Raw genomic sequence first — 26916 nt, forward strand, 5'->3', positions numbered from 1 at the left:
AGTATGGTATGCTATAATTTTGCATATGCCAAGAGTCCCTCTAGGTTCTAGTCGGCTCCATACCTTAGAATGAGAGAGGTGGGAATCTCTTTCCGCGTCTCAAACTCTTAACACCCCATGAAGGGAGTCAGAACACTGGAAGCTGGATTCTCTGCGAGCAGGGATGACAGCGTCTGGTCAGTGGGTCAGGCGGGGACTCTAATTCTTCCGAACTTGCCGTGGCAATCCGTATCGAGCTGTGCAGCCGTGCCGTGGTTTGCCATGGTAAGGGAAGGTATATTTATACCTGGAAAGTGCTTAGGAATGTTAGCATTGATGTAAAGTCGGGCAGAGGAAGACGTCCTGAATGAACCCCTAAGGAACCCCTAGTTCATGCAGAATAGATGAGTTCTTGGAGAAATCAATAATCTTCGCTAGGGAAAGGCACAAAGGCTCTGGTTTCTAAGAACTCGTTGGGATGGACGGATGTAGGTGACCATGCCTGTATTTGGATAGCATGGCTAATGCCTAAATAAGGGCAATACGAATTGTGCCTATATAAGGACATGATTTAGGAAAACCTATATACGGACATTTGGCCTAACGGTTAGGGCACTCGGCCTCGGACCTGGGTTAGAGTCTCGGTAATGACGCTAAACATCCTGTGATTCTGGGCAAATCACTTGATCTCCCCGTGCCCAACAAAAAATGAATGTGTGTCCTGATGTAACGTAACTGGTGCTATGTAAAGCGCTCTGATACCTGATTGTATTCGGGTCAAGTTAGCGCTATATAAAACTCTGCAAAAAAAAAAAAAACGACATGCTACAGGAGCCTGTGTTGCACCCTGCCTGTGGCTATACGAAAATAACCGCTGGAACCCCCATCGATAAAGACCACCATTATTCTGATTGTGAGGGAGTTCTCTCTGGCGCGAATAGAAAGGACTTGTGTTGGGTCGAAGGAACTTGCACACTCTGGGCCTTCTTCCACCCAGCTGATCACCAAAACACAAACGCAAAATCGCACATTTGTATGCATATTAAAGACTCTGCACATGCACTGACTGGAAAAGATAAGGCAAGCAGTAGAAAGATGCGCAGGTAGTGACTTTATGTTGATGTGCTGACTTTGCATCTTGTGATTGGCAACCAAGCAGCGGGAGGCAAAACGCCCCTCTGACCCCTGGCTGTAGATGTGGCCCAGCAGAGAGAATTAACTTTCAAAGCACAAAAACATATAGGAAATTAGTATATATGTCCGAAGTAGGAAAGCATAAAAAGAAGGAAAACTACTTACTGGAGGGGACTCCACCATGCGGATCTTGCTGCGTGTGTCCATCCTTGTGGTCGCTTTCCTCCTCTGCTGTTCCTTGTCCTCATCAGCTTTCAGGGAGGGGTACTGCCTTCTCCCTGAATGCCCCCCTTTTCTAGCAGGTGCCCCAGGAAGAGGGGTGCTGCCTTCTCCCTGAATGCCCCCCTTTTATAGCACGTGCCCCAGGAAACCACTCAGAGGTTTAGCAAGAGACTTAGCATCTGTTTGATAATGTGTAATTAATGAGGTTTTTAGGTCTCGCCTGAGCCAGCATATGCGCTACTCTGCGAGACATTTAGTAGGGGCTTTAAAAAGTGCTACCACAAGCTGCTTTGGCTGGCCTAGCGCTTGCGTTCACACGGGCGTAGCCGCCATAGGGGTTTCTGACTGCAGCAGGCCGTAGCATGCGTGCGCACCACTCGTCTTTGTCGTCGTCTTCGTCGTCGTCGTCTTCTGTCTTTCTTCCTCCTCCTCCATTGGCCGCGCGCACACTCAACTCCCACTTCTCCCCCACCACATATCGCGGCCGCATGCGTAGCCAATGCTTGTTGTTGGTTTAGAATTTTGGGTTCTAGTTTTTAGGAGGTAGCTTCATTTATATTCTGTAGGGTTTTTAGGTTTGAATGCTGAGAACGCAATGTTCTGAACAGTTTTCCGTTTTCCCTTGAAAGAAAACTAATTTAGCCGAGCGCAGGCTGCGAGTCCTGTCTCCATACCTTTCCCTTTCTAATCTGATCCAGGCATTCCGTGAATACCTCCATTATGGAAGAAATGCAGACGGGCAATTCAGATCTAGCAAATTGCACCCAGACTCGCCAACTTTCTCTCTGTTCTAAGGCACCTTTATTTTAAGAAGTCGAAGCATCCTCACAGACCTCATTGGGCCCTCCCTTTACATCCTCTAGCAACACCACCCCCACAAATCACCAAGGGGTATGTTTTTCTGTTACCTGTACCCTTTATGTGATAAGCAAGCAGCTGTGTAATGGCCATATGCAAAACATGTTTATATTTTTTAAGCTAGGCTGTCTCTCCCCACTTTTTTTCACCTCAGCCCCTACCCCACTGCGCTTTTGCTTTCTCTTTCTCACTTGTTTTAATAGCCATCGCTTGACAGAAACCAGGAACTAGAAAGAATGTGTTGCATTAAAAGTTTTTTACCGGAAGTAAAAACAAATTATTTTTAATGGACAAATATAGGGCGAGACTAGAAACCACGACACTAGAAAGAAATCCCTGACAACGGGTAGAAATCCCTGACAACGGGTAGAAAAAGTGAACAGGAGAGAGCCACCCTGAGAGCTTGAGAAGCGGAATGAGGGTGAGGCTGTGGGCTGAAAACATGCACATTGCAAAACATATAGCTATAGACATGAATGCAAATTAATTAAACCAACATATTTACAGTAACTTAAATAAATGTTTTATTTTAATTCTCATTTTAATAGGCTCGTTCAATTGTACATACTGTCTTCATGGTTATATATAAGGTCATGAAAAGTTATAATAAAGTGTTAAGCATTTTTAACATGCTCCACAGCAGCCTAGCCGCTCTACAACGTAGCTTAAAGACATTGGCAAAGCCAATAGCTGGGGCTAAACACTTCTAAGATTCCAAGGCTAGAACTATTGGGTATAACAATGCTTGGTTATTTTCCCCCCCAGCAATTTTATATAGCGCATCTTGGCCCAGGGACATTGGAGCGCTCTATGTGAGCATCTGATTACATTACACAACTTCAGATTTTCTTTGTTTAAAAAAAAAAAATAATAATAATTGGGTCACAGGGTGTGTAGTTGTCTCGCCCCAAACCACAGGGTGTTGAGTCTTCGCTGCGACTCTAACCTGATTCCCCGAACGGAGACTTGGCATGTAAAATTAAGTCAGATGAACTGAGAATTTGCTTGAAATCCTGTAAAGAGAAACCTAATTCAGTAGGTGTTCCGAATGGCGGCTGCTTCTGCTTCAGTAAAAGCTTCTCCGAGAAGGAGACCCTTTCAGAGGTGGGACTTGTCTGGATGAGCTTTGATGTGATTTGTGTCTTGACTGTTAAGGTCCGTATTTTCTTCACAGCTTGGACATACTGGGCCATTTTGTTTCTTCAAATGGGCGGAGACTTGGCATGTAAAATTAAGTCAGATGAACTGAGAATTTGCTTGAAATCCTGTCAAGAGAAACCTAATTCAGTAGGTGTTCCGAATGGTGGCTGCTTCTGCTTCAGTAAAAGCTTCTCCGAGAAGGAGACCCTTTCAGAGGTGGGACTTGTCTGGATGAGCTTTGATGTGATTTGTGTCTTGACTGTTAAGGTCCGTATTTTCTTCACAGCTTGGACATACTGGGCCATTTTGTTTCTTCAAATGGGCAAAGGCTTTTAGCTCAGTGTTGGCCTTCACCTGAGCAGGGGTCCTTGATAGAGTAGTGTGCTGTACCCTTCTCAGAAGGTCCTGGGCTGATCTGTGAGCGTAGCCCATGCACTCACTCTGCACCTGAGGTGTCTCTCCAGGTGCAAGTGCCTCTTCTATCTCAGCTTGTCGTCATCTGAGAAAGCAGATCATCATCTTTGCCCCTTCATTTCATGTTTTGTACCTTGCAGGAGACTTCCATTATGGCAGCTGGCTTTGTGCCCAGTGGCACTTTTCTCTCCACACATGCTTCTTGCCTTTGGTGCAGAAATGCAGTTTGTTGTGTTCTTATTAGAGCTGCTGTTATGGTACCTCTCCAGTGCTCTTCCTAGGCAGGATTTTCTCTATAAAGTACCCTAGTCAGTGTATGTTAGTATTTGGTTTCCGCCTTAGACCTCCAGTATTCCTCCTTATTTGAGGACTCTTTCCAAGGCAGAGGAAGCGGATGAATAGCCTGGAAACAAATTGATCAGAGACCACTCTTGGTACTAAAGTGAATCTGTCAGGCAGCTGTCTGTAGAACTGGTCCAACCAAGACGACCGGCAGCACAGTTATGTTTGGAACCGGCATGCATCAAGCTGTTTCAAAAGCCAGCCCCAACTTGAACGTAGGCATTTCCACTGAGGGACAAGGGTATAGGTGATTTGCGGACAGTACAATTTCCGATTTAATCTCAAAAGCATTTATAGCCCCCAAAACTCTGTTCTAGGGTTATAAAAAGACCTTGCTGAATAAATTATACTATAATTGTATGCTTCAGTTAAAGTTTAGTAGGGAGGTTTTGATTGTGTGTTGTTTGCTTAGTTCTTCCTTTCTACAGCTCTGGCTCTCAAAAACTAGACTTCTTCAGCTCTGGAGAAACGTCCATCCAATATTTGTGTCCATGTGTATGTCCGTCATGTGGATAAATGGGATTCTTGCTCTTTAAAGGAAAACTGCCTTCTGGAAGATGGAATTGTCAGCTGAACTGAAGGCCTAATTTGCATGCTCATCCGTTCACCTAGGGTCTGACTAGTCTGTGGCACTGTATCGGAGTGCTGATAACTATTGTTTATCCACTCTGCTGCAATCAGCAGCACGTTCAGCAAACCTTCCTTTGTGCTCCTCTAGTTATTACTTCACTCACCATTACATTTAGTGGTGGTGAAGCCAACACTCAAGATGGCTCCAGAATGGACTTCTAGAGTGCTCTATTAGATCCAGTGTGATGCCCAATTGGAGATTGGCTGTAGACTGGAGAGCTCAAAACGTCCTGGCAGTGGTAGGTTTTGATTTCCTACTTAATGGTTCACGCCCAGTTCATACCTAGAGCAAAACAATTGAATTATCATGTGGTATCTCTTTGGTACAGTGTAGATCTAGTTAGATCTGTTTGCTTTCTGATGGCGAGTGACAACCACCATAGCCAACCAGACCAGCCAAATGCACCAGCTGATTGAGCGTGATGTTATGGGAACTGGCAGTCCTTGGAAATGGAAATGAAAAAAGCAGAATTTAAAACCTAGTTATGTGCAAACTAGGTTTGTTGATGATCTTTACCTGGGACTATGTGGTGTGAACTAGCATGGCAATGCTTGGATTTGAGTTGACATTTTTTGTGTTCGTGGTTTGCTGTTTAATTTATGCCTCGGTATTGACAAGGAGAAGGTATTTTAGGAAGGTTAATCTTTTATAGTAGTTATTTCAGAAATACAGACGTCTAATATATTTTGCCTATTTTTTTATTTTTTTTATTTGACCCTTCTACGTGGAGTGACTCGGTCCAAAGGACCTACAGTTTGGTTTGTGGAGATGTGAGTCGGGAGAGTGGTTGGGAGGGATAGGTCAACTGTTTCCTCTGTAATTAGAAGAATGGTTAGTAAAGTACGAGCCAGGGTGGGAGTTTTCTGTCTCACCATACAAAACTATGAAATAAATCTCTATTGTAATTGGAATATGAGATCTATAAAGCTTGTGCAACCCTTTAAAAATGGTACTGTATTTACTCCAAAAAGTAGACCACCGAATGGAATTTGAAAATGAGACATTCGAAAACAGTGAATTTCTAAAACATTTTACACTTCTCATCCAGACCCAAAAATCTCTAAGTTTCAAGAGGTGCTCCTTTGTGTATGCAATAAACAGGGCTACTACGCATGCCAATTTCTTGCTGTCAGTCATGTGTCTTTATGGGCATTATCAAGTGGCTAGTTGTGTTCTTTACTAATTTTTCTCCATTGATTCACAGTACATGTGTTGGGTCAAAAGCATTTTTCGCAAATTGCTTTGTGAGCGATTGAGGCTGGAGGTATCTTGAACCATGTGATCACAAGCTCACCATGGGTTGTTGGGTCAGGATATCACCTGGGATTCTTATGAGAAGCAACTGCAACCAATCGTGTTCAGAGTGCACAAGCTCTGTTGCTGGTGAATTGATGTATAGACTTCCATTATTTCTCACTCCTACTGTTCTCTGCTTCCATGGTGTAGTTTCTGCGGGTCACCAAGCAGTACCTGCCGCACATGGCACGCCTGTGCCTCATCAGCACCTTCCTAGAGGATGGTATCCGCATGTGGTTCCAATGGAATGAGCAGAGGGATTACATCGAGGCCACCTGGAGCTGTGGGTACCTCCTGGCAACCATCTTCGTCTTCATCAACCTGGTGGGCCAGCTGAGTAAGTGACTTTTGAGAGCTATGGGAAAAATGCCTTGCAGCTTGGAGATTTGCCTAATGTTGCTAGCAGAGTCGTGTGTTTTTTCCATATTGAATTGGTTTCCGTTAGTGAGCACCGGACCATGCAGTCTGCTCCCTGTATCCCCTCAGAACCATGTTAGTCTCGGATGCACTCTTTCCCTTTATTTCTGGATGTCTCGGTTGTGGGCAACCAAGAATCCTTGCCAATTTCTGCGACTCTCCTGTTGATGCATGGAAGTAATGGTTTGACAAAATCAATTCAAGTATGTTTTTCTGGAACCAAAGAGAGCTAACCAATTAGATGTTTTGCACTCCTGGATACCAAGGAGCACTTACTTCCTAAATTGACTTTTTTTTAAATTTGTAAGCCAGGTAAATGGAAGTTCCTTGATGTTAGGTTATATGGGTTTGTTTTAAGTGTTCTACCCCTGTGTTTAAGGGCAGTTTCAACCAGAAATACCCAAACCATTGAAAAACAAGACCAAATGTTCATGCTGGCCAATTCCTGGAACCAGCTTCTACTTTTGCTAGTATCACTGTCCAGCCATCTTTCTCCATGCAGCACGTGTGGGCTGGGGTTCCCTGTACGGATTAGAATGCGTATGTTTGGAAATTGTATGGTTTCAAACTACATTAGTCTCCATGACCACTACCTTTTTACACAGACTACTCCCTACCTCCAGGCACTTCCACTCATTACTTGTTAAAGAGCGCTTCTAGGTAGAGGCGCACCCTATTTAGTTACAGATTAAATTGGCAACTCTCAGTTGAACCTGTATTATTGGTTTCTTAACGGACCGAGGTGAATTGTTTCTCTCATGTACATGTCGAAAGAAAATAATATAGTATTTGAAACAAATGTTTCTTGCGGCCATGTCTTGCGAAGGCCAAACATTGGCATTAATGCGTATCAAACCCTCTGACCGTGGACTGTGACTGAGCCATCCTGGAGTGCCTGCAGTGTTAGCCATGCGTTTGATGGCGTCGTCTGGGCAAACCAATGCCTTTGGTTTCTTCTCTTTAACGCCACTGTTACTAAACAAATGTTAAATGCCCAAACTTGCATTTCTGCCACATCATGCTTTTGAGACCTCTGAATCTGCTCTTCTCACTGCCACATCTACTGCTTGGGAACTATAGACCTAACACCAACACCCGGCTTCACGTGTGCCAGACTTACCATTACTCTGGCTAACCACTCCAGATGAAACTTGTCAAATATGTTAATACATTTTACGTGTTTGTATGAACAGGAAACTTGCTGGCCTGCCCCACCATGTGACGTGTACTGTAGACATCCTCTTGTTTGGATACTTGTCTCTCTGATTGCACTCTATACCCCTATTTTCTGTACAAAACCATCCCCAGTTCTGTAAAGGTAGGAAAATATTGAAAACCAAGATTGCTCTCCCTTCAGTACTGCCTTCCATACTGTATCGTGGCAAACTATGCTCCCATCTCCCCTGGCTTTAGAGTGATGGTGCTACAAGCAGACCTTTAACACCTTGCATTGTTTCTGCATTTCAGGTGGCTGCATCCTGGTTCTGACCAGAAATTTTGTGCAGTATGCATGCTTTGGACTGTTCGGGATTATCGCATTACAGGTACACGCCCTGTACACATGATTTTAATGGGTCTGAGGCTATCATGCTGCCCATCATGCCTTGAACTCTATCTGTAATTTTAAGGGCTGTTCTTTCTGCATCTCTGCTCTTAAACATTAAAAGAATTGTGAATCGAGTTTTTCTTTACTGATGGGCTCTAATGAACCTAGCTGAAAGTGGGTCAACAAGCTGGCAATCTAAGCGGAAAACTGCAGTGGGTTTGGGGTGGAAAGACCATGTCTGGAGAGGAGTCTTACAGTCACTATGGAAGCGTTTTAAACGTTGGCTGTAGAAGGAGTTAGATTTTTATGAATGAGTCCTGAGTCGCATCATCAGGAATTGAATTAATTTAGTTTTTAAAGTGGTGTAGTGTTCTTATGAGAATGTGTGTTCAGATCTTCTTTGGACAGTGTGTTAATTAATTGAACTTTTCTCTTGCTCATTTGTCCTTGGCAGACCGTCGCATACAGTATTCTGTGGGACCTGAAGTTTTTAATGAGGTAAGTGTGCCTATCCAATCCAACTGACGGTCTTCTTCTTGGCATAGCAGTCACTGACTGTATGGTTGCAGCCTGGTACTAGTGGTCGAGTGGAGGGATAAATGGGTGTGTCCAGAGCATGTTACTGGCTCAGATCCTGGCCTCAGCTGGCGTTGAAAATTGGGGTTAATATGGTGTAGTGATTACCAACAGGCTGGCATTAGTCTGTCGGTTGCTGTACACTCTCCATTTCTGCGGTTCTGAGAACCATTTGTAGCCCAGCTGAGGTCCAACCACAATGTCTGGCTCCCGTTTGTAGTGCCACTGTTATCGGTTATTGTTTGGGATCCACCCAACTCATTCCCGGCCCGTTTCTTCCTTTGACATACGTAAATACTCACCCATATACAGTTTAAGAACCTGCTTGATAGCAGTGAGTGGCTACCCATAAAAAAGATTGGAGCTGCTGCCCTGCAGTCTGGCCTCCATGCTATCCATTGGCCACAACAACTCCCCCCCCCCCCCCCCCCCCCCCCCCCCCGAGCAGATTTGCTCAATCGTTGTATAGCCTTGTGAGAAGAAGTCCTTTTTTTTTTTTAACTGTTTATGCTTGTACCTTTTTAAAGTTTTCTCATTTGCATCTTTTGTGTCCAGGAACTTGGCACTTGGCGGTGGTTTGCTGCTGCTTTTGGCCGAGTCACGGTCCGAAGGCAAAAGCATGTTTGCTGGGGTTCCCACCATGGGTGAGAGCTCCCCGAAACAATACATGCAGTTGGGAGGCCGTGTACTGCTGGTGCTCATGTTCATGACGCTGCTGAATTTCGACGCAAGTTTGTTTTTCGTAAGTAATTCAATTGGTCCAGGATTTGCACAACTATATACACCATGCACAGCAACCCCCACAATACCAGCCACTTACCTATGGGGTTTCATGTGTGCTTGGCCAGTAGTGTATACTTAGAGTTGTGAGGAGTTCCATGCAGGAACAAAAAGACACCCTTATATGCTCCTATATTTAGCTCTGTAGGTCTCCACTCGCAAACATGTAATTACGAAATCTTCCAGCACAAATTGTAAAATGAGCCGGCAACATTTGCTGAAGCATCATGGCCATGACTAAGATTAGGAGCTAAATTCAGACGTTGTGTGAGAGATGGATAGTTGTTTTTATTAAGAAGCTGTAGTAAATTAAGTGCCTGCTCTGTAAAGTTGGTGATTTTCATTTTAGAAAAGTATTATTCACTCCAGGAGCTCCATATGTGGTCAGTCCCACTTCAAGATTTCTCAGTGTTGAGTCAGTTTGGAAACTCTAAGCGTCCGATTCCTTCACTATTGATCACTATGGATTCCTAGTTTTGTGGCACATACTCTTCTCTCTCCCCCCCCCCCCCCCCCCCCCCCCATTGCAGGGTTTAGCATGACTTATTTTATAGTGCTGTTGCTGTAGCCATCGGCCTCATCCTGTCTACTGTTACAAGATGCACTTTAGATCCCGTTAATAAAAGCTGCCACACCTATTGTATCGGATCCTGTACACTTCTTACAGAAGTTACCAGATGTTTGACTCTGCAGCGCTGCCACACAAATGTGAAGCTTTTTACCAACTGAAGCTCCGCATTTCCGTTCCATCACACATCTTTTATAAGGCAAAATATGCAATTCTTTTCGTAGGGAGCTACTGGAATTCTTATTTAAATTAAATGATCGAGCCAAAATATATTTTCTTCACAAATTTGCTTACTGTCCCTGTTGAGAGGCAACTAGGAGTTTTAATCCTCTTACACCACACGGTTCACAACCCATTGGTTTATCACAAAATACTGCTTTCATGGCTTCGCAGCAGAGTAGTCCTCTTCGGTACAGCTCCCTAGCGGATCAGAGAATGCTCAATGGAGACAAAGGTCTGTACTAAATGGGCAACGTGGGCTGTCGCGAGACTCCTTCTTTCTCATCGTTCAGTGGGTCTGTGTGAATCTGGGCATATGTGAATCTGGGCATAGACCAAACCCAACTTCTGATCCAAACGTACGCTAATGACTTTGTTACGTCTGGGGCAGGGGCTTCTAGACTCTCTATCGCAGCCTGTCGGGGGCCTGTTTTTCTAAATGGACAGCCTCCTATGCATAAATGGTTTGAAGACTGAGATATGGCTGGAGGAGGATATAGGTCACACTTGCATTACCTGCCCCCCACCCCCCCTTCAGCCAGAAGTGCCCATTAACTGAGCACATCCCAGATGTGTACTGGCAGAAGTCCTGAGTTCCAGCCATTTTCTTTGATCCCTTGAGAAGCTGTGACATCCAGAAATACTTCATAAGGGCTTGAAAGGAATTCCAGCTCCGCTCTGGGACAATCTTGACTTCAGGCCTACAGTTCTGACAACCTATCTGATGTTTAGGAAGGAATTGAAGACCACATTTTTCTGAAACGCTTTCATGTTATATTCCTGACTTTGTATCGCCTTAGTTATTCTTTGACCCCCCCTCCCCCCCACCTACTTAAATGATTTCCACAAGGGACAAAGACATATAAGGCAAACTGGTGTGAAGCCAATCAAGTAGCCCAGCTTATGTCTCCCTGATTCTGGTCTTTTCATGCCCATTTTTAGTTCAGCATGACAGCGCATTAATCGTAGACTATTGATGCTTAAAAGTGGCTGAAAGGGAAGTAGCTGAAAACAAAAAGCTGAATTACTAATTAATGCCTTCTTGTATGCTTCACTGCCTATATTTCCTTTCAGTTCTGCATACCAGAAGTAAAGAATGTCACAGAATGCACGAGAATGTTGTGGTGTTTTTGGAGTTTGACCAGGGTGCATGGCAGACCCTGGAGTTTGTGCTGCATGTTTGCCAGTAAATTCTGCTGGACTCTGGAATTGGACCTCATATTTTCCGCAAGACCGTGCAGCATTTATAGACTAGTTGCGCTCCTTCGCAGGGGGCCGGTACATCCTAACTCCAACCCCTGTTATGTTGTGTCTAATCCAGTGTGTGCAGCCTAAATGAGAGCAAGTGGACACATTGAGGTTTGAATCTCACCGGACGTTAAACATGTGTGGTTGTGCGCTACGTCCACTGACAGTGAAGATGAACCCGGGCCACCTCCACGGTCCGTGAAGATGAACCTGGGCCACCTCCACGGTCAGTGAAGATGAACCTGGGCCACCTCCACGGTCAGTGAAGATGAACCTGGGCCACCTCCACTGTCGGGGAAGATGGTCCCGGGCTACCTCCACTGTCGGGGAAGATGGTCCCGGGCTACCTCCACTGTCGGGGAAGATGGTCCCGGGCCACCTCCACTGTCGGGGAAGATGGTCCCGGGCCACCTCCACTGTCGGGGAAGATGGTCCCAGAGTGAAGTGCATTACCTTATTGCATGAACTTACATTGGGTCACATGAGCGGCCATTTGGGGGGAATCTTTGTCAGTGATTGCAGTACCGAATTCACATTGCACGGTCTTGCGTAAGGTCAAGACGATGTTGATGTCAGTGAAGACTTGTTAAAGGACACATGTCCGCGCTGCGGTGTCGGGACGCATTTGGCAACGATCTGTGTGAGACCTACACCCCACAATGTTGACAGAGTGGAGCATGATTATTGAGAAGCCACCACTAAAAGGTCAGGAGTATTTCCATCAGAAAAGGTATGGCCCCTGTACGCTTCAACTCCGGTTATGCTTTTATATTTCCATATGTCTTATTATCGACATTCCAATACAACACTTCATCTCTCAAATAATCACTCACTTCTAGTCCTCCATTATTTATTGCAGTTTATTTTTGCAGCTAGTTATGTTAGTCCAATGTGTTATTTTCAATTCAGCCATGACCGCTTCAGGTATGTCTCTATATTCTCTATTCCTGTCGTAAGCTGGTGAGCCCTTGTTTCCCTGGGCTAGTTGGAAAAAAATATTTGAATCCGATCATGTGGCAATTGGTGGTGAAAACGTTTCAGCAATTGGGAAGTAAGGTGTTTTACTATACAACCCAGACATAAAAAGCAGGAATATTTACGGAGGTTTAGACAAAATCAACGTTAAAAATGATGACGGAGAGCCCAGAAATAGCTACGAAATGTTAGTAACAATGGTGTAACAACATTTCAGTACTCCAATCAATGTGTTTTTTTTGTCTTTTAAGAAGGCAACCGTAGAAAGTCAGTAACTATGTTGCTACCATAAGACACGTGTCAAGAAAATTGAATTTAAAGGTTCTCTAATTAGAAACTAGTTTCTATGGTGTTCAATCCTCCCAGGGTGCAGGAAGCATTTCTGACAAGTGGATGAGCTCAAGGAAGCTTTAGTTATCTTTGAAGGTATGGGACCTACATCAGACTGGATAAGCGAAATGTGGAAAGATGAACTTGGAGTTTCAGAAATGGCAGAAGTAGGAAGTTCCAAGAGAGCAGGTGGTGAGAACGAAGAAAACCAGCGGAGAGCCAATGTCTGCGCCCAATGCTTTGAAATATAAATATAGGAGCAGTAGTCATTCAGGGAATACTCCACATTGTTTTGCAACAAACTCTTCTTGTGGGAGGTGTGGAAAGTGTGGGCACCGCGCCAGTCTGTGGAAAGGTGTTTGTGATCATGAGGGAGGGGGTAGAGCGGGAGGAAGCAGGAAATTGTAGTGGGGCATATCGGTTACAAGAGGGAGTGTAGAACACTTTGTTGAATGGAATTGATGTGAAAGGTGTACCGGGGAGTATGATGCTGGGAATATCCGAATGCCAGAGTGTGAAGTGGTGATTGAGGTAAGGAGTTAATGGTTTTCTCTGATTCTATCTCACCAAACACTTTGGTGGATGACAAAACTTGGTATGAAATATTTGGCAAAAGAAATATTGCAGTGTGTGTTCTGACACTAATCTCTTTGGGTACGGAGGCATCACCGTTGAATTGATGGGTTAGACACCTTTTTTGATCAGTTTTAAGAGCAGCAAACCATTGGCAAAGTATATGTAGCTAAAGAGGAGGTAAGAGTGGGGTTACCAATGGGATCCAGGTATTGCATTGAACCCAAATTCTCCTGCTGAGGCATCATAATTGACAGTATTAGAGAAGACCTAGATATTCTTGCTAATTTCCATGAAGTATTTAAGAATAGGTTGGGACAGCTGAAGGGATATGTGCATCAAATAGTTTGGAAAAAGGAGAATGTCTGGTTATCCACAAGGTTCTTAAGGTTCCGCGTCTTTTGCTGGAGCCTTTGAAGAGAACAAGTTGAGCAGGTTAAAGAATACTTGGAGTAATTGACGGGATCAAATCCTCAGAATGGCTCGCACCTTTTTGAGTTGTTTTACTGCCTAAATTTCCACTCGATTCTGTACATAGGAAGTAAGGTATAGTGCAGAGTTCAGTTCTAGAATGTTGTAATGCAGACTGGCCCGCTGCAGTTGGACCAGTGTGTATTTTGTGCACTTTGGTGTTAGTGCAGCTAGTTTACCAATAAATTAGGCTGAACTCTTTGAAGGTGGACTTTTTATTTTCCCAGAACACAGTGCAATATCATCCCTTCATAACAGAATTGATTACCTTATTTTAATCTGCAAATGTCTTATGTCCTCCTTACAGACCTCTTCTCCCAAAACCAGGTAGCCCCAAGCCCATTCAAGAATCATTGGCTCGCTTTTCATTTCCTTTCACTGTGCTCTACTCTCGAGCTCCTGCCTTGGGGTTTACAGTCTCATCCCCAAACCCCAAAAGAAACTTAAAATAGTCTCTCAAATTCGGATTGTCTACAAAACCCTTTAATGATCGGTATTTAGCCAGCTGACCGCCCATATCTTCCTTTAATCCTTTTAAAGTACTGCAGCCTGGACTCCACCAACTCCACAGAAATGACACCAAGCAGGCTTCTTATCTCTGCTCATGACAGTTCCCTTTCCTCCCTTGTTATTCTCTTCTACCCATCTGCCGTGTTTGGCACATCACCTTAAGATTATCCCCTTGCCAGGTTTTTTAGGCAAAGCACTGGTATGGTTCTGGTGAATAGAATCTCTTTTTTTGCTTTCCAAACAACAATCCTTTTTATTTACTAATTGGTTAGGAGTATGCAGTAGCTATCTTAAGAGCTTGCTTGTATGCCACCCACTCGGCACCCCACATCAGCTTCTCTTCCAATGACCAAGCCTCAACTTGCCACCCCTTTTTTATTATTTGTCTTGAGAGTGCCTGTCTTACCACACCACCGCCATGTGGGATGAATATCTGTCCAACCCAAAGCAGAGTATGATGTGCTGATCCTGGCATAAGAAGCCATCCACTGAACAATCCTACCCCTCTGCCTTTCTCTACAGGCTACTTATCGCATCCCATTCCATCCTTTTACCCTGCTGTACTCCATGTGCCTTCTTTGGCTTCAGAGCCTTTGAACAACTCCTTCCTCGCTTTGGGTGAAGCACTCCATCGCAACTCGCCTGCCTGCTCACCAAAGCCTAGGCTGACCAACAGCAAGCCTCGCCATCTGCCCTTATGCACCCAGCACTGCAATGTATACTGGCCTCCGTGTATATGTCTGTGAATTTTACCCTTAAACAATTCCTTAAGAATATCTTAGGTTTACACTAAATATTTCATACATTTTCAACAGTACAGATGAGCACAGGTCATGACTAACTAAGCAATAGTCCTGTATTCTAATTTCTGCTTAATCCTACATGAGATCCATGTATGAATGAATAAAAAGGCAATTCTGACACAGATCTTGAATACACACACTAGAGCTGATTAAGTTGCCATGACTATGCCGATTTGTATTCTTGATTGTTAAACCTCTAAAAAACAAAAAAAAACTACAAGCGCACTGTTAGACCTGTCAGCCCTTTGGGTGGTCCCTCCTCATCATTATTTATTTTGTCCCACTTTTGCCTCAAACCCTGTTTGAATTTTTCCTTTTTGGGAACCACCAGACTTTTTCGTGTTGCTACAGATTCAGGGAGCCATTTTAGCTACCCCTGAACCTTCTGTCTGAGGGCCTGAAGCACAAAATGGTGGCCACCTGTGACATCACCAGCATCCACTGGAACCTACCAGCACCTTCCAGAACCTTCCAGGAGATTCCAGAACTGTGTGACAGTTGGAAACCGTTTAGAATGTTGGGAGGATAAGAGAGGCAGTTGGCAGTTGGAGCTGGCAGTTGGCACCTGACTGGTGAAGAGAGAGGAGCACAACAGTGAAGGAGGAAGGAGTGAAGCAGCAGGGGTGGAAACTTGTGCCTGGAGTGGGGTCCATAAACCCACCCTTGATACTTGTCCCTACTGATGGATCCCAGCCTATAGCCCTGTGTGGGAAGAAGACAGAAGAAAACCATCCTAAGGACCTGGACAGCAGGAACAGGCCTTAGAACCAAGAGAGCAGCAAGATCCTGACCTGGAAACTGGTTTCCCTGGAGTCCGGCGTCGAGTAGCCTGAGACCTGGAGCCCGAGGTGGAGAAGCGGCGCTGACTGAAGTAGCAGACGTCGTATCCGGAGCCGCCTGAGGTCTTGAGAGGGCGCCGACGGGGGTCGAGAGGAATACCAGAGGTCGAGGAGGAAGTGAACCGAGGTCGAGTGAGCGGCGTCATCGGAAGGGTGAAGTCCGCCCTCCGGAGTCGTCGGAGACCGAGGTCGAGGAGCACCGGAGGTCGGGAGTGAGGATCGCACTCCGGAGTCGCCCGGAACCTGTGAGGAGGAGCACCGGAGGTCGGGGGTGAGGATCGCACCCCGGAGTCGCCGGAAGTCGACAGCGAGGCCAGGCCGGCCGACGTCATCGGAGCCGAGAGCGCCATCGGACCGGAGCCGCCCGAAGTCGACCTCGTGAAGAGACTGCCCGACGCCATCGAATCGGAGGTCGAGTTCGAACCGAGGCCACCGACATCGGACCGGAACCGCCTACCGGCGTCGTCAAAGAACTGACATTGTGCCGAGGCCGCCGAGACCGAACCGGAACCGCCTCACGGCGTCGACACGACTCCAGCGGCGTCGGAACATCAGAAAAGGGCAGTAAGTGGAGTAGAGGGCGCCTAAGGCCCTGTGGAGACCTGAGAGACTACTCTAAGGGGCTAGGGAGGTGCTGAAACCCACCTGACTGTGCCTGGGGTGAACTGGGACTAACCTAGAGAGGTTGTGTGGAGAAGGGAAGCCAGGGCATTGGAATTCCCCCCTTTGATCTACCTCAGTTTAGGCCTCAGCCTTTGCCTCAGCCAGGGAGTAGAACCCCCCAAGCCTTCCACACCCTACAAGCTGTGCCTGGGCCAAATCAGCCCTTAAGTATTGAAGTGTCATCTGATTCATGAGTGTTACTGTATACTTCTAATTATTTATTGGGGAAACTGTATTTATTAAGTTCTTATCTATTTAATACTGCACTGTATTTATAGGTCCACAGGACTTGTTGGTGTACAGTATTTATTGGTACAGTATTTATTGGTACAGTATTTATTACCTCAAAGTATTTAATTGTCTGTATATATTGCACTGGTATTTATGCCCTGTTATTTATGATCACCCCTATTTATTTCAGCAACAGCAAATATTTATTTGACCTGCTCTATTTAAGAATTTGTATATTGTGATTGACTTATTTATTTTTCCAATCAGCAACTAAGAGAAAAAGATAAAGAAGAATATTTTCATAATTTTTACGGTGTAGAGTCGTTTTTGGAACGGATGCACGCATGGTTATTGTATGGGTATATTGTATGCTTAGCACTGCGCCTGTTTCCTGACCACTCGAGCCAAGCTACCACAGTGTGTCCGGAAGACCACCTCCATCCTTTCAGAGTGGGAGTGTGGTTTTCCAACATAAATTGGTGTTCAGTGGTGGGATAGAGCTGTGCCTACATATACTCAACAATAACTGTGGGTAGTCCATAGGCCTACACCGGGAGTTTTCTCACAGCGGCCTTCCAAATTGTGGGTTTTTGTTTTTTCCAAATTTACTCTGGTGGTGGGAGGAGGTATTATTAAAGGTACCCCCCTGCATTGTTACTGCACAAAACCTGTCCTCTAACCTGAGTGGGCAAGATGGAGTTTGTTCTTGAAAATCTAGACACGTACACTGTGGCCCAACTCAGGGAGTTTTGCCAGCGAGAGGGGGTGTACTGTCCCCCAGGAGCAAAGAAGGGTGCACTTCAAACCAGCTTAAGGGCTTGGGGGGAGGCACGCAGGGAAAGCAAGGCTGAGGAAGAAGACAGGGATGGAGAGCCTGACCCCGAGGGGGCTGAGATGTACCAACCTGAGGTGGGGAACCTGTCCGCAGGGCCCAGGACACTTTCTAGGGGGGGCAGCCGTGCCTCTAGCGGGGGCTTGTCTGAAGTGGAGTTAGCAGACCGGAGGGAGAAAAGACAGCTCACATGGGACTTAGCAAAGCTGGAGAAGGAAAAGGAGGAGCAGAGGATGGCCCATGAATTGCGACTGAAAGAAATAGATCTTCAGATTTTGAGAATCGGGGCACAACCTGTTCCTAATGGTGGCAGCCAAAACCAAGAGTCCACTAGGGAATCCAAACCTTACCTGCCAAAGGACATTGTAGCAAGCTATGGGGCGGGTGACGACATCGCCAAGTGGCTAGCAGCCTATGAGGTCTCATTGAGGGCCCATGGGGTTCCAGCGAAGTATTGGGGAGGGGGACTGTATAAATACATGCCTCCAGCTGGTAGGGATGCTTTATTGGCCCTCGAAGAGGATGAGCAAACCCACTATCCCACCATGAAACTGGCGCTCATCAGGAAGTTTGGACTTACTCCGGAAAAGTACAGACAGAAGTTCAGGGGTAGTCACAAACTGGGCACACAGAATTGGGTGGACTTCCTGGACTATGCAAAGAAGGCACTGGAAGGTTGGATTCAGGGCAGTGAAGTAAGGAACTACGAGGAGCTGTTTGACCTAGTGTTGAAGGAACACCTACTCGAGAAATGTTTCCCTGAACTGCGGCAACACCTGGTGGATAGCAAGCTGACCAGCCCCCGGAAGCTTGCTGAGGAGGCGGACATTTGGGCTAGTACCCGGGTGTCCACAAGGGGGACTGGAGGGGATGCTCAAAAGACCGGACAGGGCGCCCCCCAGAAGAAAGAAGGAGGGGAAAAGAAAAAGGAGTTCTCCAAAGGCCCCCAAAATAACTTCCAAGGGAAGGGAACAGGATTCACCTCTAAGGCTAACCCTCCCAGAAACCCTAATCCTGGCCAGAGTCAGCAGCCAAGGGTTGTCCATTGCTACGAGTGCGGTGGCGTTGGACACTATAAAGGAGATCCGAAGTGTCAGAAACGCTCACCCCCTCCCACTGGAGGAAAGCCCCCCGGAGTAGCTAGTGTAGTGCTCGGGGAGGAGATGCCCTTAACTAAGGGAAGGGAGTGGGCGGGTGTCACTTTAGTGTCCCTGGGAGAACGGGAGATGGTTCCTAAGATCCAGGTGCCCGCAAATACTGCAAAGTATGGGCAGTGGATCACCATCAATGGCCAAAGAGGGGAGGCTCTGAGAGACACAGGAGCCAGTATGACTATGGTACGTAGCCAACTGGTGTCTCCAGAGCAAGTCATTCCCGATGTACTCCACCCAGCCGCGATGGCTGACGGCAGAACCGGCCACTATCCCGTGGCTGAGGTTCCCTTTGAATGGGGGGGGGTTGCAGGTTCACTTCGAGTTGCCGTAAGCCCTGCCGTGCCAGTCGATTGTCTGCTGGGCAATGACATGGAGCACAACGCTTGGAAGGAGGTGGAATACCGGACTCATACCGAGATGCTGGGTACACCTGACTGGGCCTGTGTTAGCACAAGGTCCGTGACTACCCGAAGAGGGAGTTCATTCCGGCTGGAGCCTGGAACAAAGGCCCAGCCAGCTGCCAGTCAAGGGAAGAACCGAGGACAGGGGGAGCCTGCCTCGGCGTCTCCACCCCGTAGGACGGATAGGCCACCGGAGGTGGTGGACCAGGAGTCTGCGGAGGGGGACGTTACCAACCTGGAGGACCTACCCATCCCGGCCGAGTGGCACGTGGAGGGAGGCCCGTCCAGGGAGGAATTCTGCCAGGGCCAGAGGGAGTGCCCTACCCTTGAGGGGCTGAGGCGACAGGCCGAAGCCCAGGCAGCAGGGAACGTTGAAGGGAACTACAGTGTTTACTGGGAGGATGGCCTCCTCTACAGTGAACCCAAGGCACCCCTACATGGATCGTCACGAGCCTTGGTAGTCCCTCAACGTTATCGAGCCTTCCTTTTAGAGTTGGCTCACGAGATACCATTGGCAGGACACCTGGGGCAAGACAAGACCTTCGCCCGTCTTGTCCCACACTTTTATTGGCCTCAGATGAAAGTGTCGTCCGATACCTACTGCCGGACATGTGTGTCTTGCCAAGCCAGTGGGAAAACAGGGGTGAAGCTGAAAGCTCCCCTGGAACCACTTCCTGTCGTTAGCACCCCCTTTGAAAGGGTGGGCATCGACATTGTGGGTCCGTTAGATCCGCCAACATCAGCTGGTCACAGGTTTATCCTGGTTCTGGTGGATCATGCCACACGGTACCCAGAGGCAATACCTCTGAGGACCATAACAGCACCTGTTGTGGCTAGGGCCCTGATGGGAATCTTTACCCGAGTGGGTTTTCCCAAGGAAGTTGTGTCCGACAGGGGGACCAACTTCATGTCGGCATATATGCGGGCAATGTGGAAGGAGTGTGGAGTGACCTACCGGTTCACAACTCCTTACCACCCCCAGACCAATGGTCTGGTGGAGAGGTTTAACAAAACCTTGAAGGGCATGATCAGAAGTCTGCCTGAAAGCCTGCGGAGGAAATGGGACGTCCTCCTACCCTGTTTACTTTTTTCTTACAGGGAAGTGCCACAGAAGGGAGTGGGCTTCAGCCCCTTCGAGCTTCTGTATGGGCACCCTGTACGTGGACCTCTTAACCTGGTGAGAGACGGATGGGAAAGAACTCCCAGAAAGCTCCCCCAGGATGTGGTGAGCTACATGCTGGCCTTCCGGAGCCAAATGGCTAAGTTGTGGAAGCAAGCTTCTGACAACTTGGAAGCCAGCCAAGCAGTAATGAAGGCGTGGTATGACCACAACGCTCACCCGGTGGAGTTGGAGCCTGGCCAGAAGGTGTGGGTGATCGAACCAGGAGAGCTTAGTGCCCTCCAGGATCGCTGGTCAGGACCCTTTGAGGTGTTGGAGAAGAAGGGTAAGGCTACCTACTTGGTGGACCTGAAGACCCCTCGTCAGCCCCTGCGGGTGCTGCATGCCAACCGCCTCAAACCCCACCACGAGAGGCCCGAAGTCATCTTGATGATGGTGACTGACGGAGGAGAGGACGTGGAAAGCGAGCCTCTCCCTGATCTGTTTGCGTCTCAAGAAAAGGATGGGTCGGAGGAGGGAGTGATTCTCTCCCCATCTCTAACTCCTGAACAGCAGGAGGACTGTCGCCAGGTCCTGGGGCAGTACTCCTCGTTGTTCTCCCTTGTCCCGGGTAGGACTCACCTGTGCGTCCATGACGTGGACACAGGAGACAGCCCACCTGTGAAGTCCAAGATCTACCGGATGTCAGACAAGGTGAAGGCCAGCATTCATAGTGAAGTCACTAAGATGCTGGAGCTAGGAGTGATTGAACCTTCTAGCAGCCCCTGGTCCAGTCCGGTGGTGCTAGTACCGAAAGCTGCACCACCGGGTGCCCAACCAGAACTGAGGTTCTGTGTGGACTACCGGGGACTGAATTCAGTGACAAAGACTGATGCTCATCCGATCCCTAGGGCGGATGAATTGATTGACCGGCTGGGAGCTGCCCAATATCTAAGTACCTTTGACCTTACTTCAGGGTACTGGCAGATCTCGTTGACTGATGGAGCAAGGGAAAGGTCAGCCTTCTCCACGCCCAATGGCCACTACCAGTTCTGTGTGATGCCCTTTGGGCTCAAGAACGCACCTGCCACATTTCAGCGCCTGGTAAACCAGATCCTCACCGGAATGGAGAGTTTCTCTGCTGCTTATCTGGATGACATAGCCGTCTTCAGTAACAGCTGGGAGGATCACTTGCGTCACCTGCAAGCTGTTCTCCAGGCCCTGAGACAAGCTGGATTGACGATCAAGGCCAGCAAGTGCCAGATCGGGCAGGGGTCGGTAGTGTACCTTGGACACTTGGTGGGTAGGGGAGCGGTGCAACCCCTCCAGGCGAAGATCGAGGCCATCATGGCCTGGGAACCCCCCAAGACACAGACTGAGGTCCGAGCATTTTTGGGCCTCACGGGATACTACCGCCGCTTCGTGAAGGGGTACGGTACCATCGTAGCCCCCCTCACGGAGCTCACGTCCAAGAAACAACCTCGACGGGTAGTCTGGACGGAGGCTTGTCAGCAAGCCTTTGAGAGATTGAAGAAAGCCATGTGCGAGGCCCCGGTCTTAAGGGCCCCAGACTTTTCCAAGAAGTTCATTGTCCAGACAGATGCATCAGAACATGGCATTGGGGCAGTGTTATCGCAACTCAACGAAGAGGGTCTGGATCAACCCGTGGTCTTCCTATCCAGGAGACTACTTCCCAGGGAACAGAAGTGGAGTGCAATAGAGCGTGAAGCCTTTGCAGTGGTATGGGCTCTGAAGAAGTTGCGGCCATACCTGTTTGGCTCGCACTTCCTGGTTCAGACCGACCACCGACCCCTTCGTTGGCTGATGCAAATGAAGGGGGAGAATCCCAAGTTGTTGAGGTGGTCTATTTCCCTACAGGGGATGGACTTTCAGGTGGAACATCGGCCTGGAGTGGACCACGCCAATGCAGACGGTCTCTCAAGGTATTTCCGCCTTAGTGATGAGAACTCCCAAGGGGTTGGGTAGCTCTCCCCACTTTCAGCTGGGGGGGACGCGTGTTAGACCTGTCAGCCCTTTGGGTGGTCCCTCCTCATCATTATTTATTTTGTCCCACTTTTGCCTCAAACCCTGTTTGAATTTTTCCTTTTTGGGAACCACCAGACTTTTTCGTGTTGCTACAGATTCAGGGAGCCATTTTAGCTACCCCTGAACCTTCTGTCTGAGGGCCTGAAGCACAAAATGGTGGCCACCTGTGACATCACCAGCATCCACTGGAACCTACCAGCACCTTCCAGAACCTTCCAGGAGATTCCAGAACTGTGTGACAGTTGGAAACCGTTTAGAATGTTGGGAGGATAAGAGAGGCAGTTGGCAGTTGGAGCTGGCAGTTGGCACCTGACTGGTGAAGAGAGAGGAGCACAACAGTGAAGGAGGAAGGAGTGAAGCAGCAGGGGTGGAAACTTGTGCCTGGAGTGGGGTCCATAAACCCACCCTTGATACTTGTCCCTACTGATGGACCCCAGCCTATAGCCCTGTGTGGGAAGAAGACAGAAGAAAACCATCCTAAGGACCTGGACAGCAGGAACAGGCCTTAGAACCAAGAGAGCAGCAAGATCCTGACCTGGAAACTGGTTTCCCTGGAGTCCGGCGTCGAGTAGCCTGAGACCTGGAGCCCGAGGTGGAGAAGCGGCGCTGACTGAAGTAGCAGACGTCGTACCCGGAGCCGCCTGAGGTCGTGAGAGGGCGCCGACGGGGGTCGAGAGGAATACCAGAGGTCGAGGAGGAAGTGAACCGAGGTCGAGTGAGCGGCGTCATCGGAAGGGTGAAGTCCGCCCTCCGGAGTCGTCGGAGACCGAGGTCGAGGAGCACCGGAGGTCGGGAGTGAGGATCGCACTCCGGAGTCGCCCGGAACCTGTGAGGAGGAGCACCGGAGGTCGGGGGTGAGGATCGCACCCCGGAGTCGCCGGAAGTCGACAGCGAGGCCAGGCCGGCCGACGTCATCGGAGCCGAGAGCGCCATCGGACCGGAGCCGCCCGAAGTCGACCTCGTGAAGAGACTGCCCGACGCCATCGAATCGGAGGTCGAGTTCGAACCGAGGCCACCGACATCGGACCGGAACCGCCTACCGGCGTCGTCAAAGAACTGACATTGTGCCGAGGCCGCCGAGACCGAACCGGAACCGCCTCACGGCGTCGACACGACTCCAGCGGCGTCGGAACATCAGAAAAGGGCAGTAAGTGGAGTAGAGGGCGCCTAAGGCCCTGTGGAGACCTGAGAGACTACTCTAAGGGGCTAGGGAGGTGCTGAAACCCACCTGACTGTGCCTGGGGTGAACTGGGACTAACCTAGAGAGGTTGTGTGGAGAAGGGAAGCCAGGGCATTGGAATTCCCCCCTTTGATCTACCTCAGTTTAGGCCTCAGCCTTTGCCTCAGCCAGGGAGTAGAACCCCCCAAGCCTTCCACACCCTACAAGCTGTGCCTGGGCCAAATCAGCCCTTAAGTATTGAAGTGTCATCTGATTCATGAGTGTTACTGTATACTTCTAATTATTTATTGGGGAAACTGTATTTATTAAGTTCTTATCTATTTAATACTGCACTGTATTTATAGGTCCACAGGACTTGTTGGTGTACAGTATTTATTGGTACAGTATTTATTGGTACAGTATTTATTACCTCAAAGTATTTAATTGTCTGTATATATTGCACTGGTATTTATGCCCTGTTATTTATGATCACCCCTATTTATTTCAGCAACAGCAAATATTTATTTGACCTGCTCTATTTAAGAATTTGTATATTGTGATTGACTTATTTATTTTTCCAATCAGCAACTAAGAGAAAAAGATAAAGAAGAATATTTTCATAATTTTTACGGTGTAGAGTCGTTTTTGGAACGGATGCACGCATGGTTATTGTATGGGTATATTGTATGCTTAGCACTGCGCCTGTTTCCTGACCACTCGAGCCAAGCTACCACAGTGTGTCCGGAAGACCACCTCCATCCTTTCAGAGTGGGAGTGTGGTTTTCCAACACGCACTCTTTAAAATATTTCCATGAAGGAAATTGTTATTTGATTTACTTCTTCATAAGCTTATGGTTAAATATCTCACCAGGTCCTGTGTCCCTCATTTTACAGATTCTTCAGAACATTGTGGGCACGGCCCTGATCATTCTGGTGGCCATTGGCTTCAAGACCAAGCTTGCTGCTTTGACACTAGTCATCTGGCTCTTCTCTGTCAATGTTTACTTCAACGCCTTCTGGACCATCCCTGCCTACAAACCTATGCACGACTTTCTGAAGTACGACTTCTTCCAAACCATGTCTGTCATTGGCGGCCTCCTCCTGGTGGTGGCACTGGGTCCCGGGGGCGTGTCCATGGACGAAAAGAAGAAAGAATGGTAGTCGGAGCCACCTGGATGCAGAACTGGATAAGGGGGACTGGTCTCACATTGACTGTGGGGGGAAATGACCTGCCAGCCTTTAGATTTTCTTTGTTCGAAAAGGCCCCTTCATGTCCCTTCCAACCAAAGGCTGACCCTGTTTTTCAGCAAGCAGACAGATATGTTTTGGGTGCTGTGCAGAGTTGAGTAATTCCCAATAAGATTAGTGGGTACAGCGTTGGTGGGTACAGCATCCCCTTTGCCCTGCTTTTACATTTGTTTTTGCCAACGCACAAAAATACCAGCAGTATTGGGGTTAACCTGTTGCCCCAACTTTGTGAAACAAGAAGTAGGCATAGAAGATATTGTATTCTATTGCCTGTTGACAAATGGGCACGGTTAAAATGAACTAATTCTGGGCTGTGACTTCAAGCTTAGAGTCCTCTTTTGTTCAATGAAACAGGCCTTTTAATTCGCACAACAAACTTATTTATTCACAGTTGCTGCCAGAAAGGTTAGTGTGGGTGAAACCCAGAACTCTCCCCCTACATTGGTAGAGTGTGGTCTCTATAGGGAGTCTGCTAAATCCCCCATTGTGTAAGTTTATGCAGAATAATTTAAAATGGTAATCTTGTGTTGGGAAACATCAAAACAGATTTAAAAAAATATATTTTTTATCATTATGCTTAGATGTTTCTAAAACGGTCAACTGGAAACCAGTTAGTGTGCCCCCACCCCCACAACTCGCCATAGTTTTGTGTGCAATTTGAGTAATAAATGTTAAGAACTTGAGTATTAAGGTTCAGAGGAAGAGCTTTCAATATTAGTATGTGGCAGAAATAAAACGTCACACCAATGTTGCGTGTCGCGGGAGGGAGACTTCTGCCCTCCCTTTCTGATTTCCCCTACCAACTGCTTCCTCTTTCAAGCTTTCACTTTTCTACATAATTGTTCTTGTTTTCTCGGTCTTCTCTTTTCTCTTTGGTGCCTGCATTTCTTTCTTTTATTCTTTCATTTTTCTTTTTCCTTGTTCTGTTCCCTAGTTTGTCTTCCTTGTTTTCTTTCTTCCCTCATGTTGCTTTCTCCTTTTATGTCCCGGTTTCCCCCTTTTTCTCACTTGACAAACGGTGCACCTGATTGTTGATGTATTAGCTGTGAAATGGCTTGAGGACTACTATTTTGAATTGACTGAACTAATTTGTGTGACTTTTGAACTTCCCCAGTCCATTCACAGGGTTACCAACCCTTTTCTCTTGTAATGTGGCAGTACCAAGTGGTAGTATTTTTATATATTCTGGCGCATGTGGCAAATCAACAAAAGTCTAACTTCAAAAAGAAAGTGAAGACTAGTGTGCATTCTTTAAAGTACTATGTGGACTTGTGAGGGTTTGTGGATGACCAGCTGCATTCTTCATTTTTAATTAAAATAAGATGTTTTGTGAGAGCCATAGGGCTGCTTTAGGCAAGGTGGTCTTACTTTTGTTTACAGACTGGTTATCAGTGTAATTACAGTAATTATCTGCTGGCACCATGTTTTTTTTAACATTTCAAAATGTGTTTTTAACAGAATGGTTATGCCAAACACTTGTCCAGCTACAATTTGTTTCAACACATGTAAAACGAACACTGAACTGTGATTCTGTGTCGAGTATTTTTCATGCTTGTCCAGCAGGGGCAGAGAAACCCACGGTTACAATGGCCTAGTTTGGCCTTATGTTTTAAGGCAGGCTACCAAAATATATTTAAAAATAAAATCATCTGTTTCTTTGTTCGTTTTTCTTACTTTTGGTCCTTTTTCAGTTTGTTTTTAAGCAGCATTAAAATGTTTTTTTTTTGTTTGACTTTTTTGCAATGAGACATTCTTTGGGTGGTGTCCCTACTGTGGTGAACTGGTTGTGCCTCGTGTCCCCGAATCACTGTAGACCTTTGGAAGACTCATGGATATAGCTTTCCAGGGAACAACTGGGCTAAGGGTGGAAAAAGTAGCCGTTGCCATACTGGGATTTGTGCCAAACTAAAAGGTGTGGCTCCTTGTGTCCTTGCACGTTCAGTTATACCTTTTTTGCCGTAAAATGTTATTCCCTACTAAGGAAGAAAGTTTGGCTGTCTGAGACTAAATTGTAGATGAACACGAGAATGCCACCTCATAAATTAGAAACCGCAAGGGTTTCGGAGAACCCAAAAAAGTATTCAGCTTGCAAAGGGGAAATTGACAGGAGGTTAATTTGAAGTGTTTTGGAGTAGTCTTATTATATAAGGACTGCAACATACTAAGTGCCTAGAGTCTCTCTCTTGCATATGCTGAGCGCCAATCTTGCAAA

General features: G+C 47.1%; 1 protein-coding gene across 1 annotated transcript in view; it reads left to right on the top strand.

Annotated features, from left to right (window-relative positions):
- The window catches only part of SURF4 (surfeit 4), a 57708-nt gene extending 31342 nt beyond the window's left edge, over nucleotides 1-26366 (top strand). Inside the window, exons 2-6 of the mRNA XM_085613869.1 lie at nucleotides 6167-6353; nucleotides 7901-7977; nucleotides 8434-8477; nucleotides 9111-9297; nucleotides 24351-26366. Of these exons, the coding sequence (XP_085469995.1) occupies nucleotides 6167-6353; nucleotides 7901-7977; nucleotides 8434-8477; nucleotides 9111-9297; nucleotides 24351-24617 (762 nt within the window). The 3' untranslated portion in view covers nucleotides 24618-26366. The remainder of the gene's footprint in view (nucleotides 1-6166; nucleotides 6354-7900; nucleotides 7978-8433; nucleotides 8478-9110; nucleotides 9298-24350) is intronic.
- Nucleotides 26367-26916: the final 550 nt, after the last annotated feature.

This window comes from Triturus cristatus, chromosome 1_2 (genome assembly GCF_964204655.1).
Source record: "Triturus cristatus chromosome 1_2, aTriCri1.1, whole genome shotgun sequence".
NCBI classification, from domain to species: domain Eukaryota; kingdom Metazoa; phylum Chordata; class Amphibia; order Caudata; family Salamandridae; genus Triturus; species Triturus cristatus.